General features: G+C 33.6%; 1 protein-coding gene across 5 annotated transcripts in view; it reads left to right on the top strand.

Annotated features, from left to right (window-relative positions):
• The window catches only part of LOC148619467 (protein NDNF-like), a 37,399-nt gene extending 24,322 nt beyond the window's left edge, over positions 1 to 13,077 (top strand). For all 5 annotated transcript variants that reach the window (XM_088579364.1, XM_088579362.1, XM_088579363.1 and 2 more), the window contains exons 3-5: positions 1,700 to 1,936; positions 7,883 to 8,007; positions 10,244 to 13,077. In XM_088579364.1, the coding sequence (XP_088435490.1) occupies positions 1,707 to 1,936; positions 7,883 to 8,007; positions 10,244 to 11,616 (1,728 nt within the window). In that variant the 5' untranslated portion in view covers positions 1,700 to 1,706 and the 3' untranslated portion in view covers positions 11,617 to 13,077. The remainder of the gene's footprint in view (positions 1 to 1,699; positions 1,937 to 7,882; positions 8,008 to 10,243) is intronic.
• Positions 13,078 to 15,946: the final 2,869 nt, after the last annotated feature.

Below are 15,946 nucleotides of genomic sequence, written 5' to 3'. Positions count from 1 at the left end.
TTATTAAGTCATTTTAAAACCTGTTTTCTTATCTTAAGAGTAGAAAGGGACTTATCTTTTATATTGACGATATAATAATAATTAAGTGGTGCAGTTTATCAGACAATCCTACAGGTAATGAATTTCAAAACTTTAGTAAATTCTCTTTTTTTTCAAAAGTGTAACATCATAGCTTTTGACTATCCTGCTACCGTGCATATTCATATTGGAAAGTCTCTTGTAATACGAGTTCTTTTCATATCTGTCAACGATCATATTTCAAACTTTTTTCTCGTGATATAACAAATTTTATTTAATTACAAGATGTTGAAACATGACACAGTGATGTCATGTAGTGCGAACAAAAATGTACCACCAGACTCCTCTTATTCAACAAGAAATTGCGGTAAATTGAAAAATGTAATAAGATAATTTGAATAATACAGAGATCCTTGTTAACTGAATTGGTCAGTTCGTTGCGTAACGCATATTACCTTACATCTTGTATCCCTTATTTTCTTAACGTAGTAGTCTCTACCTTTAAGGTAGAATATGTGGTTCATCACTTCTCGCCTGTGTTATCATAGCAAACACGATTCTCGTTCAAGCAGCAATAAGAAAACTAAACATATAGTTATGCAGTTAAATGCACATGCATTGCACGTCCCAAGACATTCGAATTGGAGGCAAATGTCGTGCTCTATCTTAAATTGATTCTAAATAGAGCTTTTAATTTTCTATTTCTATCGAATTGGATGAAAGATTACCGCCGTTGGTTTCGAAAGATATAGAAAATGTTTACTCAAGACGCATAAACAATATAGAACTAGGAAGCTGCGATGGGTTGCATATTGTAACTTAACCGCATTCTAGACAATGGGTTGGCACCCTGACTCGAGTTTGTATAGTGCGGAGTTAGACTTAAATATTTTAGAGAAAGTTTTTTTTAAAAGAGATCTTTCTAGCCTACAATTTATTAATGTAAAATATTTAAGCATCATTTTGTGAACCGTTGAAGCTTTCGACATGTATTCACCTTTGTGATCACTGTTTATAAACATTTATAAGAACAAACAGGTACGAAATATACAAGTAAGTCATTCGACCAATTAGTCATCTCATTTATTAGTATATTTTTATGTAACCTCATGACGTTTTTATATAACGGTATTCATTATGTCTGATTACACAATGAGTCGTTCAATAACATACCGCCCAGCAGAACTTCTGCTTCCTGAGCAGAGAATGAAGTCCCCTTTGACAGAAAAATCGCTTTTATCTTTTGTATCTGCTTAAGTATGAGAGTGGGAAGAGATATCTCTGTAGTTATAGCTAGGTGATGCAACCAGCATATATTAGTTGTTAAAAAACCTTGATTCCACAAGTTATTATTATCAGGCTTTTTTCTTCGCCCTTTTTTTCGTGACCATTCAAACAAGTTATTTTCTTTTTCGATTATATACTGCATACAAAACTCAGTGTATTCACCATTGTTATTATTTCTATAAGAGTTAACATTGTTTACGAGTTCATTCACAGAAAGCTGTTTAGTAAAATAAAGCAATGTCATGATGATTGCTTCGATTTTAGCTGATCTGCAAAATGATCTAGGGGACAGAACATGTGAAACTTGGACATCCACTGAAAGTACACTCTACATTAATTGGGCTGGCGATGACTGCAGGAACTGACATTCATTTGTTATTTTCTATTTTTTCAGGTTCACAATGATACGACGTTCTGATTGGAAAAAAATTAAATTAATCGTTGTGAACTTTGTGATATTCTTCTTTGGTATGACGGCGCGAATAACTGCACAGAAACTTCCCTCCAAGCTAGCTCAAAGCTCAGAGATCTACTACAATGAAGTAGATAATGCTGAAATTTTCAAAGACAGTAAAGTACTGAAAGAGGGTACCGAAGTCAACGCATATCTTCTAGCCAACGAAACAATAAAGTAAGTTGCTAATAACAGGTCATTATAGTATTAATTTTAATTTATCTCCATTCTAAGGTTATGTTAGCTTTGTTCTCTATTGTACACGAAAACTGTTATATTGTAAGGTCTTTTTAAACACAACGTACCCCCTCCATGATGATTATGTTGTAATTGTTATTTGGACCGCTACAAGGTAATTTTACAAAATATTAGTATTCTGATATGTTTAAAGTTTTCTTTCCTGTAGTTTATTTTCGCCGTATGGAACATTATTGAAATAGCAAAATCAGATATCTCTTACATTCCAGTCGGCGTGGTAGGATTGTCGTCTTTTCCAGTCTAATTAAGATTAATCTTGTAATGCATGTAATTTAAAAAAAAAAATCGGTTGTGAGAAAAAAAAAACCCCCAAAAAAAACAAAACAAATGTTGACAGATCATAAAAATGAGGCCAGGGTCATGATTTCTTTGTAATAAGAAGGTGGATTGTTACCTTTTCCCTCCTCGCGTGACTTATCGAATTTTTCGAGAAAAGCGGAAGGCTCCTTTGGTTTACCTGGTCAGTGTTACCATAAAATAATTGCATACTTTCGAGTTTCTTTTGTTCATATTTTACTTAGGCTGTTCTTTAATCTTCTGCATTTTTCTGATTTTTTGCGATTACGCTACAACTTGAACCTACCTTCTCCCGACTGTCGTTACTATATACCTTGGATTTTTTGTCCTTTGACTTTGACAATTTCTGTTTCATTATGTTTCTATTTCTTCCATAACCAGAAAAAACTATCATATGTTTAAATAACCATTCCTGCATTGCTGTATCGAATGTTTACATCTCCATTTGTTGTCATAGTACATGCATTAATGCCTTGTGAACATCATATGACCACATGGACAGTCTGATTCCTCTTTTAGACTAACATCATTAGCCTTCAGACAGTACGTTTCTTGTGAAGCATAAACTGTTTATAAAGAATTCCGAACAAACCATGGTCCAGTATTGCGTGATGCCTTCAGATATTTTACATTTTACAGTGACTGCACGTCACTGCCTTTTGCTAATTCTTTTAAACTTAATACATTTCTTCTATTTTCTGTATATACAACGAGGATATTCACGAATTATACTGAATCACGATATTTTTGTTGAAGTTGGATAATATTTAAATACTGAAATATCTATTCTAGTTAAGAATCAAAATATAAAATGGTTGAGGTGCTGTCTTTTCAAATGAGATTAACCAACAGAGAGTTGTTTATTTTCTCTTGAATAATTAGTTTCTTATTGAACTATGCGTAAATTTTATTATAATGTAAATCGACTATGTAATTACCCTACGGTGGTATGATATTGCGAATATCACTTAATACTTCAATTCATAATTATCATCTTATTTGGAATTAGTCGTATTATTTTAATAATTTAAATCTGAAAGTTGTAAGTCTTTCTTTTTTTAACCCATTTTCTCCATGCATAGCTTTTATCCTAGGAAAATTGCCTGAATTGGAAAGGGCAAAAATGTGATTAGTGTAGTTGTTTGGGATAATAAAATGTCTGGATGAACAATCATCTTAATACTTTGTTTTCGAGGTGTAAAATAAGATGGTTTGGGAGATTGGAAAAACTAACAAGATTTAGAAAACACTATTACGTAATTGACTTTTACGGCAGCCAGTATGCAACACCGCATGTTTATGTTAACAATATGATATAAACTTACAGCAATTTGTCATAGCTGTCATAATATATATTGATTCCTTGTTTAATCTGCCACTCTTAGGGTCTAGAGCGACGATACGGCAAATTTATCACAGTCATTTCCAGACAAATACAATCATTATCAGCGTACATCAATCTGTTACAGCCCAAATGAAACCTTCACTTCTGACTGAGTTGTTTTCGTCTTTTATTCTCTGGTGGGTTGGGATAAGTACCGATAGTCTATAAACAGCAATAACTCAAAGCTATTTCACGCTCTCCTTATTTTTTCATATAGAATTTTGGTAAAACAAATATTCAAGTTTTAGCCGTGTATACATGTTTTCTGTCTGCGTTTGTAATGCTATGTTTTTTTTTCACTTTATCCTTTACAAGACTATTCCTGCTATTAAATTATGCATGGTCTTTACTTCCATAACATCATACTTTTTCTGTTGAATAGTTGTTTTTATTGGTGGTCTCTTGCTTAAGCCCGAACTATTCAAGGTTCGACATCCGTGGACGTAACTGGCTGGGCCCGTGAATATTTATTTAAAATTAATTGGTTGTCTCTTGCTTATCATTAGAGTGTAGTTTCAGTATTATTTTCGGGTTGTTTGCATTTCTTTTTACCGCAGTTATTCTTGCTTTTCCGTTTTGCACGTGGAGTTTCTGCTGCTGCTTCTAACCGCAGATACTCGTGCCTTCATTTCTTAGACACATTACACTGTAGACTAATTGATTAGTAGAACTTGTAGTAGTGATTCCTTACAAATGATCTCGACGTCAAATTGTTAGTAATTAGTAACTCTTTACACCAATTATCGCAAACTTACTCACAGTGGTTTACTGTGCAACATCAAAAACTTCTAATTGACAAGTTTCATTTTCAATCTTTAGCTCTGTTAGCTTACGTTTTTCATCCTTGACCTACGTTTATTATAAAAAACACACATCGAACTGATTAATACCAGTCAAATCGTATTACTTCCAAAGAAAGGCAATGCAACATCAATCCTTGGTTTTAAAAACTCTCTTTCACTGTGTTATGTGATTTAGGGACTGTTTCGTTTACTTTTTCTAAGTAGAACAGAAGCTTTTGGTCCTTTAAAAGATAGAAATGTTCGTGTTCGATGGTGTAGTTAAGGAATGTATTTCGATCAATAGTATAATGATTTTCATGAATTTAAAAAGAGCGGAGGAAGTGTATGAGAATCTTGACGTAACCTCAACTATCACTTTGATAACGTTCGTTATATTTTGGGGTTTGTTGTTGATTTGTAGACAGAGAAATAAAAATGAAACTTATGATAAGAGTTTTAATACGAGATCCATCTTGTATGTGATTTATGAAACAGAAAAACGGAGCATCTATATCTTCTTCGCATATTTTGTTATCGATATCAAAGATGCTTTATCATAATGCAAATCCAAAAACAGAAAGAATTGTTGCTTCGAATGTCAAACATTTCATTCCATTGCATCAACAGATTGAGTTATAAAACTCCCCCGTCATCCGTCTGTCTTCATATCGACACTAAATTCTACGTTTAACTGCACAACAGTAATTCTTTGTGAGGGGTATTCCGGACATTCTATTTCTGGAGATATGGTATTAGAGAGTAAAGTATATTATGTTCAAACGTTACGATCTATACTTCAGTGTAAGTATCTGTAAGACAAAAAAAAGCTCTAATCTTGCACTCGAAGTAGTCTGTTTCACTAGACACCATTTTAATCTCAAATGGCGTGACAAATAAGATCTACAGTACGTCAAGGTTCTGATCGTAGTTTCATTTAAATTCTCAAATTGAAACTACATCAAATCTTAGATTTGAAGTGATCTAATTGGTCTAAATTTGAGTTGAGGAAGAATTTGTGGAAAATCTCAATTTGAGACTATTATGAATTGGACCTTCATATGATTCAAAATGTAAATAATACAGTCGAATGTTTAATGTCTACGTTTACTTGGCATCCTGATTCCCCCGCAGACGTATAACCGCATTTCAATCACTCCGCTACTTGTGAAGTTTTGAAGCTCTGAAATATTACCATACTTAAAGTTTCTTATGAGTTTCTGATGAAACTTGCTCATTGCATTGCACTATTTTGGTGCACTATATATGGCGTATTGGCCTGGTGTGTGTTTTACATGTCTGTTTGGTATACAAGTCCTATTTATACTGGTACATTTTGGGTTCTCGAAATAACGGACGGTACATCCTTTACCTCAACTAATTATCCAGTTTTGAAATTACAGCACACACGTGAACTCCCAGGCGTGAACTACATCTGGTCGCACCTGACTCTAAGATAATAACCACTACAATGTACCCTCCTTTACAGAGTACGTTTTCTTTTCACCCTTGAGATGAAGCAGATCTTTTCTTTAATTAAAACTCAGTCATGGTTGTTGAAAGATGGTTAGTTTTCGTTGTGCTGACAGTTTATCCCTCTAAAAAGTTCAAGATCACTCGAAAGGTTAATTCTCAGGTAGCAAAAGTACGTTTTTGATGATTTTGTTGGCAAAACCTCCTTCAAAACTTTATGGAAATTCCACACATCTTAGTAAAACAGAAATAATTGAATTATAAACAGGAATTTGTCAGTAATGCCGATCACTGACACGTGTATGGACCGGGAAAATGATATTACATGGAATATAGGTCACTGTATTGACTGCCATTGTCGGGTCACTGTTTAACAGTTTAAAGGGTTTGGTATATAAATCATGAAAAAAATGTTATGTGATTTTGTCGTATAAAGGTTAAACTGACATCACCTCTGATTTGTTTCATTACTGTAATTGGGAAAATTAAAAATAATTGATCATAACCAATTAAAATAATCGGCAATGCATGTGTGCCCATTCTCAGACAGGGTTACAGATTAATTGCACTTCGAGTGGAATTAACATGTCTGATGTATTAGGAGGCTACAGATTCCTAGCTCGTGTTCTGAATATTGAGATTAGAGATGATTATTGACGATAGCGTATCGCCGTTGTTGTTAAAAATTAGAAAAATACGGTTCAAACTATCTGTCGAGTCGACAAGGCTGTTGTTCTTTACTGTTATACTTATTGATAGTTTCTTATTTTCTTTGAAATTTTATAATGATTTTCAATATAATTTGTTAAGATTAGTCAGTTTTTCGTGCTGAGTTTGGTGATATCCTGGTCATTACCATGATCGTTGGTAGAACATTCTACAGAGAAACAGAGTCCTTCTGTGTGAACAGTTTATTATCGTATTTCTATGGTCATGGTAGTTAACTCGACTTGAGAAAGATACATCATTTCAAACAATTGCTAGAAAGCGAACTGTAAACCTACTAAACAAGAATAACAATTGCCATTTGAAATTCTCTTTATTTTGCGATTTAAATTGTACAAGATTTATTATCTTAAGTACATCAAAGAAAATTTACAAATAAACTTTAGAACACACACGCTTATTTCATACACAGAATATTTTATTGAAATGTACCTTTCAACACAATACGCATCTATAATGATTAATGTTTATAAGAAATTGATTGGAAAGACGTTCGAATTGAGAAATGGGAATAAACTAATAACAAGAATTCTAACTTGCTTTATCAGACATAACAAGTTGCTAGAACTGGATTACATTTAACCAAAATAGAATAGAATAGGACAGCGTTTTTGCACTGTAGACTCAAACAAACGAGAAAATAATTAATAGCGTTGTTAAAAGTAGTCTACAATTTAATGTACCTGCTAAATTGTGCTTTAACGTGTTCTCTACTGTTTATTTCAAAGAATTTCTATTTTATTTATTTGCATTAACTCATTATCAAAAATAGATGTCTGTATATTTTGATGGTAAGAATTGAATATCAAACATTCCCCCTCTTCCTATAAATTCTTGTCTGAATACGTCATTGCACTTATAACTTTAACTTATGAACAAACTGGAATTCTCGACAAGAACTTCGAACGAAACATTAAAAATAGAGACTTGCAAGCACAAATGTTAGCTATTACACTACACATAGGTGTGTGACAAGAAATGAAATCCATAATATGACACTAACTGGAACGACAAGAGCTGCCTTGTTTAAAAAAGATCGAAACAAAACACACTACACTAGTATTTCGAAGTTAACAAACATTCCACAATGGAGTCCGGCCTAAAGGAAATATAAATTGTAACCCCACCAAAAATGTCCAAACGCTAGTATTATTATGTGTACAAAATTTGGCAATACCAGAATGTTCTAACCTTATCTATTTACAGGATCTTATTCATGGTTGACGAGGAAAATAATGAGGTACCTTTGTCATTGAGAATCACCCCGTGTGCGTCAGCAGTCGAGTCAAGAGTGATGCGTAAAACCATCCCTGGTTATGACGACTATGGAGGTATATATACTTAGTTGCTTTGTCAAACAAGCACTGTAGATAGAAAATTAATATCTTTTTTTCACAATTTTTTTCCGCATTCCACCCGGGTACACTATTGACAATTTGGCACGTGCTTTTGAAAACAAGACCGATGTCTTTACAGTTTACATGGTCCGTGTTCCCAACTGTTTGGTTCGTTCGATTTTCCTTTATTTGCAGTTTCTGTTACTTTGTACTGTTTTTGGCTAAACATAAAAATTTGTCGAGGAAATTGTAACAACCGTGTTGCATACGGTTTGGTCCATTTCAATTTTTTAGTTTCTGTAACTTTATTGTTGTACTGTTTTGTCTGTATACAAGAGATTTTTTTAAGGAAATGGTAAAAACTCCTTTTAAAACCACTATCGTTAATGAACACTAATAAAACACTTACATTAAAATCGCTGTTGGATAATCTTTTTAATATATTCACGAAAACAGGTCTTGTAGTTTCAAAGCGAATACATCTTGTGATATACGTTGTTTGTACGTTACAGACTCTGTTTACTTCTAATTCAAGAAACTAACTGACAATTACTCAGGGGGAGTCACTAACCTTTCTGAACAACTGGAGATGGACATAATTAACTTTTTAACAATTAAAGTATAAGCATTCTGACCACACAGGCCGCTTATTTTCCATTCACACTTACCAAATTATGTTATTACTAGTCATAATTAATTGGTTTCCTTGTAATGAGTATTCAAGTTTTTCTTTGTTAGGGGGTCCTTTTCATACCATTTAAATCAGACTAGATTAGTTTACTCCCCCAAAATGTATTTGTCATGTCAAATTTTTATAACAAGTTAAGAGGTATAATACACTTGAGCACGCCAACACAACTCGCACCCATTAACCAAGTTGGGTTATAGGTTATACTTTTAACATATATTAGAGGACTGTCTAAATATTTCGAGATATTTAAAACCTTTGATCGACTCATCGCTTCTGTTACTTTTCAATTGATTTTCGTTGCTTTTTTTTATTGACCAAGGCTTCTGTCAATATAAGGTTGGTCTAAATATGAATATACGTTATCGGACAGATTTAGTAACCATAACCATCGAAGATTCATTATAGAATTACTTACTCTTCCGTGCTCTGGGCGATCATCCAATATCCATGATACTACTAAAACTGGTATACAATAGTATTGAAACTCGTAAGGTTGTGTCCTTTATTTACCGCATGCACTGCAATTATTTTTGTAATAGAAGAAATCTATCGTAACTGGATTATCATTAATATAGTTAATTAAGCAACATAATCGCGCGCCAATTCTTTGACTAGACTTTGGCGGTCGTTTTGTTATTGCTCCCGTTTGCAGCGATGCCAATAGTACATTTTCCGTGCTCGTATCGAGAAAAAAAAAGAACATATAACCAATTACAATGGAGTAGACAAAACATATACCTTTACAATGATGGAAAAAGAGTATGGCAAGACAACTATCATTACTAATTTTTTATGCATTCATAGCGTTAGGTCTTCGCATCTTTCGACGTTCTGGAATTCCTATCGGGTCTTGTTTTAATAATAATACCTTTGAAGTTTTCACCAGAAATGTATTTTTTGACAACTGATGACAATATTCGCGAAAAAGTATGATAATATATTACCTCTGTATTTTATATGCTTTAACACGTACATATGATGAGATTTCATTATGGGGAATTGTGCTTTGGGGTCAGGTTAGTACAAAGTGTTAAGCTCGTTTATATTCTTAGAACGATGAACTTCCCATTTTACTGCAAAATTTCATGCTTTTTATTATGGCATATTAGCGTTAATTATCATACATATATACTCGAACAGTTTTGTATTTTCTTCGTCATATGACCCCTGATGTACTAGGATATTGCAAGAAAGTTAATAATTGATATGCGCCAATGCGGTATTGAACTGCAAGCTTAATTTTTCATTCCTCTAATTATTTAAAATCACAGTTGACGAAATCTTTCGTATAAGTAGTGAAATAGGGTTATGGCAATGAATTTTTGGAAATATTGTCTCCAGTGATATATTATTATTTCACGAGATTGCTGCCTACTTGATTATCTACCTTTCCTACCTACTTCTTGCCCATATTATCTTCCTACCCATCTTCTACATACAATCTAGATATGTGATTGCTGTAAGGAAAACAATCATTTAACCATTGAGTCTATCATCAAAGAAGTTCCATTTGCAATTCCACTTTGTTCTTTTCTTCAGAAACACCATTATTTGATATCCAAGATAAACCAAAGGTCCCTGAACCAGCAAATCCAACCGGAGTATTGCTTTATTCATTTACTGGTCCCGAGTCACATATATTCAGAAGGAGTTCTAATACAAGTGGGATTTATACTGTTTTTATAAAACCAACAGAAAGTGACACGTATGTGAAGTTATTTCTTAAGTCTAAACCGGTTGCTCCAAGTAAAGACAGAGACTACCCAAGATTACCGAGAAATTCCAGTATTCGTGTTGACAGAATACGACGAAAAAGTTTTACTGTGTCGTGGTTTCCTAGCCAAGATGAAACACCATATGGCAATATCATTACATACTGTATTTCTGTTAGTCCAAAAAGAAGTTTTGACAATTACTGTTCACTCATGTCTCATAAATTTGGTGACAAAGTCCCCAAAAATACCGGGTTCTTCTTTCCTTGGGAGGATGATATTGTTAACTTGTTTCGCAGTAAGGCAAGGCCAGTAAAACCAGCAAAGCCGAAGGATATTTTTTACACGTGCGTTGGCAGAGACACGTCATATATATTCACACAGGCCAAGCCGGGTACTAAATATAATGTTAATGTTTATGCGATAAATAAACAGCATAACCTTAGTAGTGCATATAAAAAGTTGTCAGTGACATCAAAGAAAAGGAAAAAGCGACAACGAGTGAAAAAACTACGGAATGGCAAACTTCAAGAGGTAGAATTTACGAAGAAAAAGTTAGAATATAAATTCAAATATGTTCTAAAGAATACCAGTGATCTGTACATTGCCGTCCATTCTTGTACTGGTAGAGTGACATTTCGTGTGTCACGTGGACATGGGCGTGGCCAAAACGTAAAAAAGATTATTAAAAAGAAAGTCAAAAGGACATCAACTTTCAAAGTTGGAAATCTAGAGGCGGATACATACTTCATAAGTGTATCAAGCCGGAAGAAAGATGTTCCAAAAACAGCTCGGCTGATGGTATCAACATCACAGAGGAAAGTAAGATACCCTTCGTTGCCCAGAAAAGCAAACGTTTTTCTCGTAGATAATAGTACAACACATAATTCATTAACTATAGGTTGGTTAGGTACAATATCAAGACAGAAATATTGTATATATAAAAAAGAAATACTGTTAACAGCACGTCGGAAAAGACGGCGAAATCAGTGCAGTAAAAATAGTGAGTCTCCAGTTAAAGATAGTACCAAGGTGACTTGTATTGTAGTGAGACATGAAAAACCAAATATGGTGCTAAACCATCAAATAAGAAATTTAAAAAGTAAGACTTCGTATCAGTTTGATGTTGTTATACAATTAGGCAAAGGTTATACCTTATTATATAATAGTTTAGTGGCTTCTACAAAGGTACATCCGTAGAGCAATATGTTAAAAATAGCGACTGGGGTATCATTGACTAGGGTCGACATTGAATCTGAAGTGCCTCTTCTTCATGGTGGTGCAGACGTAGGTCAGCGGAGTTCAATGTTGTACCGTTAATGTATTGATGACCTGATTGATAAGGATAGGTCTTCTGAGGAAGACGCGTGCCGCCTGTCGTTCATATGTATGCGTAATGTTTTTTTTTACATGGCGCCAGTTTTTTTTCTCTAACTGCAGTGCTTATCTTGCAGTAGTGGCATTGCTGACAAGAACAAAACAAAACGCACTTGCGGTACAATTAAGGAAGTTCTGACAACCAAGTGTTATGATAAAAAAGACAAGTGCTGCAAAGGCTTTAAAACTATTAGTTATAAAGTCGCAGGCGGGATACGTTTAAAATATTCTGAAATGTAGTTACACTCATAAAAAACTATGTTTCTGAACCAGCTTTTAGACAAGTTACTGAACATGATGACAAAACAACCATTTACTTTTATAGTAGAATAGCTCTATTGGGAGAAATATAGACAAATTTACATTGACCAAAAAGCTAAATCACATATAGGTATTGTGGCTGTTAGCTGTCTATAGAGTTAGATGATAGCCTCGAGTTTTTTTGGACCAATCAAAATAAGATATTAATTTATTTATTTGGTTCTAATGCTGCTGATGATGGGTTACACCTTGAAACATGTGTTCAGTATATCGGAATTTGCATTATTTTATGAATGGTAACTTGTACGTGGCAACCACCGGGTCGATGCCACTGCTGGTGGACCAAATGCCCCAAGGGTATTCACCAGCCCAATTATCGGACTTGTCTGACCCCATATATACCATCGATCATTTACCGAAATTTACAGTTTTTCAAAACTCAAACGCACTATGACACTTGACTGAACTTCTCAGTTTTGGCTTTCTAGTTTGATATTTTTGGTTTCGAGTATTTCTTGCGTAATTTTTTTAGGTCTTCCAATGTATTTGGTTCTAATGCCGGTGAGAGGTTGCTCCATGAAACACGTGTACCGGAATTAGCAATTTTAATACGAGCGGTATTTTCGTACTTAGATTTATAACCCGGGAGAACTTCACCCGGCATAATTTAACGCCTGACTTATTTTGTTCAACTAAAATGTTGTGATTATGTCTTCAGAATGAAAGAGCAATTATTACCTAGACCAAATATAATGGTTTAAAAGTGAAAAAAATGAAATAAAGTGAATGCATGCGACCGAAGAGCTCTTTTGACTTTTACAAAGCGGGCCAACATAACACTTGGTATGGTGTAACGAGAAGTCACATGCTTAACTGTGATATCTAAGGTCATATGTGGCGAATGTGATTTTGGTATTGCCTCAGATGATTCAACTTGTATGTCATTCCGAAACATTGTGTGATTAGAGAAATTTGTACTTATGTCAACATTGGTCTTGTAGAAAACCGAACGAGCTTTTATGCTCTATCATTAGAAAGAAGCGTTCAGTTGAAAAGAAAGAAAAATAAAGTTCCATGATGGCACAACTACTTTGTCTTATAGGAAAAAAAGTTTCTAGCATTGATGAAATCAGCCAAGACACACTGACTACTAGTAAACATTTTCATAGTTTAGCCCATTTAGAATGTCAGCTAAAATCTGCTGTGCTGAACTATCGAGATTTTATACAGTTTCATATGTTAGATAAATAGACCTTATATACCTGTAATATTTCGGCATTCTTTTCGGTTCTGTGAAATCAATCTTTTATTTCTTCACTATCCCCAGTTCCTTCGGTAGTCTGCAAGATCAGTAAGTTATGTAAATGTCTTTCATAGATCATTGTTTGTTTTTAAAATGTTCATTACTTTTGTGTTCAAAGATTGACATATGTTACATGGTCTTTCACATATTCTCGTGTATATGTTTTTGTAAGAGTATGCATGATCATTTTTGTGAATATCATATACTGCATTGTCAATTTATTGTCTATATTTACATTTGCTACTTCTCTTTTTACATGACAAGATTATCCCATATAATAAGCCAATTGCAGTACTTTATGTATTCGATATCCTTTTCCGCCTTTTTGAATATGAGACGTGGGTGGCTTTTAAGGATTTTTGCCTATTTTTGATCCGTCATAAACAGTTCTAAATTGTTTAGACAGTATCGCTATCCCCTTGAAAATCCAGTAGGTGTTTAACTTGATGTGTTGGGCTTAAAACCCACTCCCAAAGTTTTAAAGTGTCAAAAACTAATGGAAGTGGCTTATTTCTGATTCTTATCTGGTGGTTTACAGTGCGTTATACTGGATTGTTAATGTTTGAAAGGCTCCAATTTAGTATTGTTACATTGATTATTCATAACAGGCTGTATGACTGTCTAATGAATTACTCTGTCCACTAAAGAAGGCATTGGTCAATAATCATGACTCATTCCAAAACAAGTCAATTCATCAGACCAATAATATATTCATCTTTTATATAAGACGAAAATTGCTTATGATTAATTTTGGTGATTTCAAATTGTTAAGGTTTCTAGTCTTTTCCTTGATTAATCAACTCTGTAAGGATTGCTAATAACTTTTATTGATTGGAAGAGATTTCAAAAACATAGTCATAAATTTTGACAAATTTTATGGGGGATATCTTGGAAACTCTGTCTACACGCCAAGGTTGTTTTATTTTGTTTTGTTGTTTCATTATAATGCGAAAGTAATTTACGAAACAACTGTCGGTATACCACACAGAGTAACTAGTCGAAGTAGAGTTGTTTCAGCTTCACACCTCACGATATTGTAATACTTGATACCAACCTACCACCAGAATACTACTTCCCCTTTAAAATTATTTATACTTTGTTTATGATTAAATTTTGTAAAGTATTTGATATTCATGGTCAAGACTTAATGAAAATTTATAACAATAACTATCTCTAAACACGTGAGAGGTTCATCGTACCTAGTACAATGTGAGTGTGGAATGTAAGTGGTATGCTTTGTTCTTGCTTCGTTGCGTTTTCAATGAAAAAATTGTCCGCAAAATTGTAACTATAAATCTTCCCATTGCAATACAACGACAGTATCTTAAAATCTTAATGCATTTTAAAAATGCATTTCCAAATAGTTTACATAGTGTTTAAATATGAATCAAAAGACCACGTGATCAATATGCTTTCTTTTAAATTCGTTCTATTCTGTATAGGGGGTCTTGCCAACTATTAAAATTTTCTATTGATCTTAGTAAGAAAAATATATAGTAAGTAGTTATCATGAGGTAGAATCTACGTTTTTCTTAAACATCTTTGTAATTTGTAAGTCTGCACTGAAAAGTCAGAAATAACTTTTGACATGCATTCAAAGCCTATCAAAGCAAGCCTGCTATTATTTTTGTAACGAGAAGATAATGAATATAGATTATGATAAAATGTAAGAGTAATTTACCACTAGTTAGATTTTGAATTACATTTTCTATTTTTGAAACATTCAATGTTGCTAGTCGGAACATAAAAATATCAAGCTTTATTATACTAATACAGCATTAAATAGTTTACATGGTTCATGGTACCTAGTCATATTATTTTCATTAATCACGCTATCTACAGTCAAAGTGATGAAGTAAGACATTTTTTCACTGCTGTTCCTGCACGCGGCATGTCTGGACCAGTGCAATATCTTTCAGTAACAATATGTTTTAGGGTACAGCATTTAAAAAGTAAAGTGAAATTGTACTGAAAGTTGTGTGTGAAAGAGGAGAGATTTGGTTTGAGAGCTGTAAAATGAATGTATGTACAGAATAAATGCAGTGAAACCTTTGTAAACCGGAAGCCCGGGCCTGAACCCCTTTTGGACTTTGAAATTGGTTTGCCTTAGACAGGTGTTCGGTTTACTTAGGTTCAAAATACATTTTTAATTGATATAAAGAGACTGTTCATACTGTTTTTTTCTGGATTATTCAGAGTTCGGTTCATACAGGTTTCACTGTGTAAAAATAATGATAAGTACAGAAGTTGGGCATTTCACTTGGCAAAGGTTTGTTTTCTTTTTTTTTTAAAAATGTTCTAGAATTGTAGAGATCCATCTTTTTGCTGAGCTGAAGGAATAGTATGGGAATTTAAATTATATGCGCGCTTGGCTGAAAAAAGAATTGGAGATAATCTAAATGAGAAGTGCGCTTGCTCGTTATTATATAGTAGATGGTACAGTAGATGATACTTGGATATGAATGAGAGTGAGAGGTTGAGAGGAAGAGATTTAATGTAAAATGGACACATCATATCAGTTCACTGTAAAGCATTACAAGGAAACCATTTTAATATCCAAAGATGTATTTATTATGATGCTTTGTATTA

This window comes from Perna viridis, chromosome 4 (genome assembly GCF_037379345.1).
Source record: "Perna viridis isolate PV_CMFRI_1.1 ecotype Kerala chromosome 4, ASM3737934v1, whole genome shotgun sequence".
Classification (NCBI taxonomy): Eukaryota; Metazoa; Mollusca; class Bivalvia; order Mytilida; family Mytilidae; genus Perna; species Perna viridis.
Note: the sequence above shows the minus strand (reverse complement) of the source record. Positions and strands in the feature narration are given on the sequence as shown.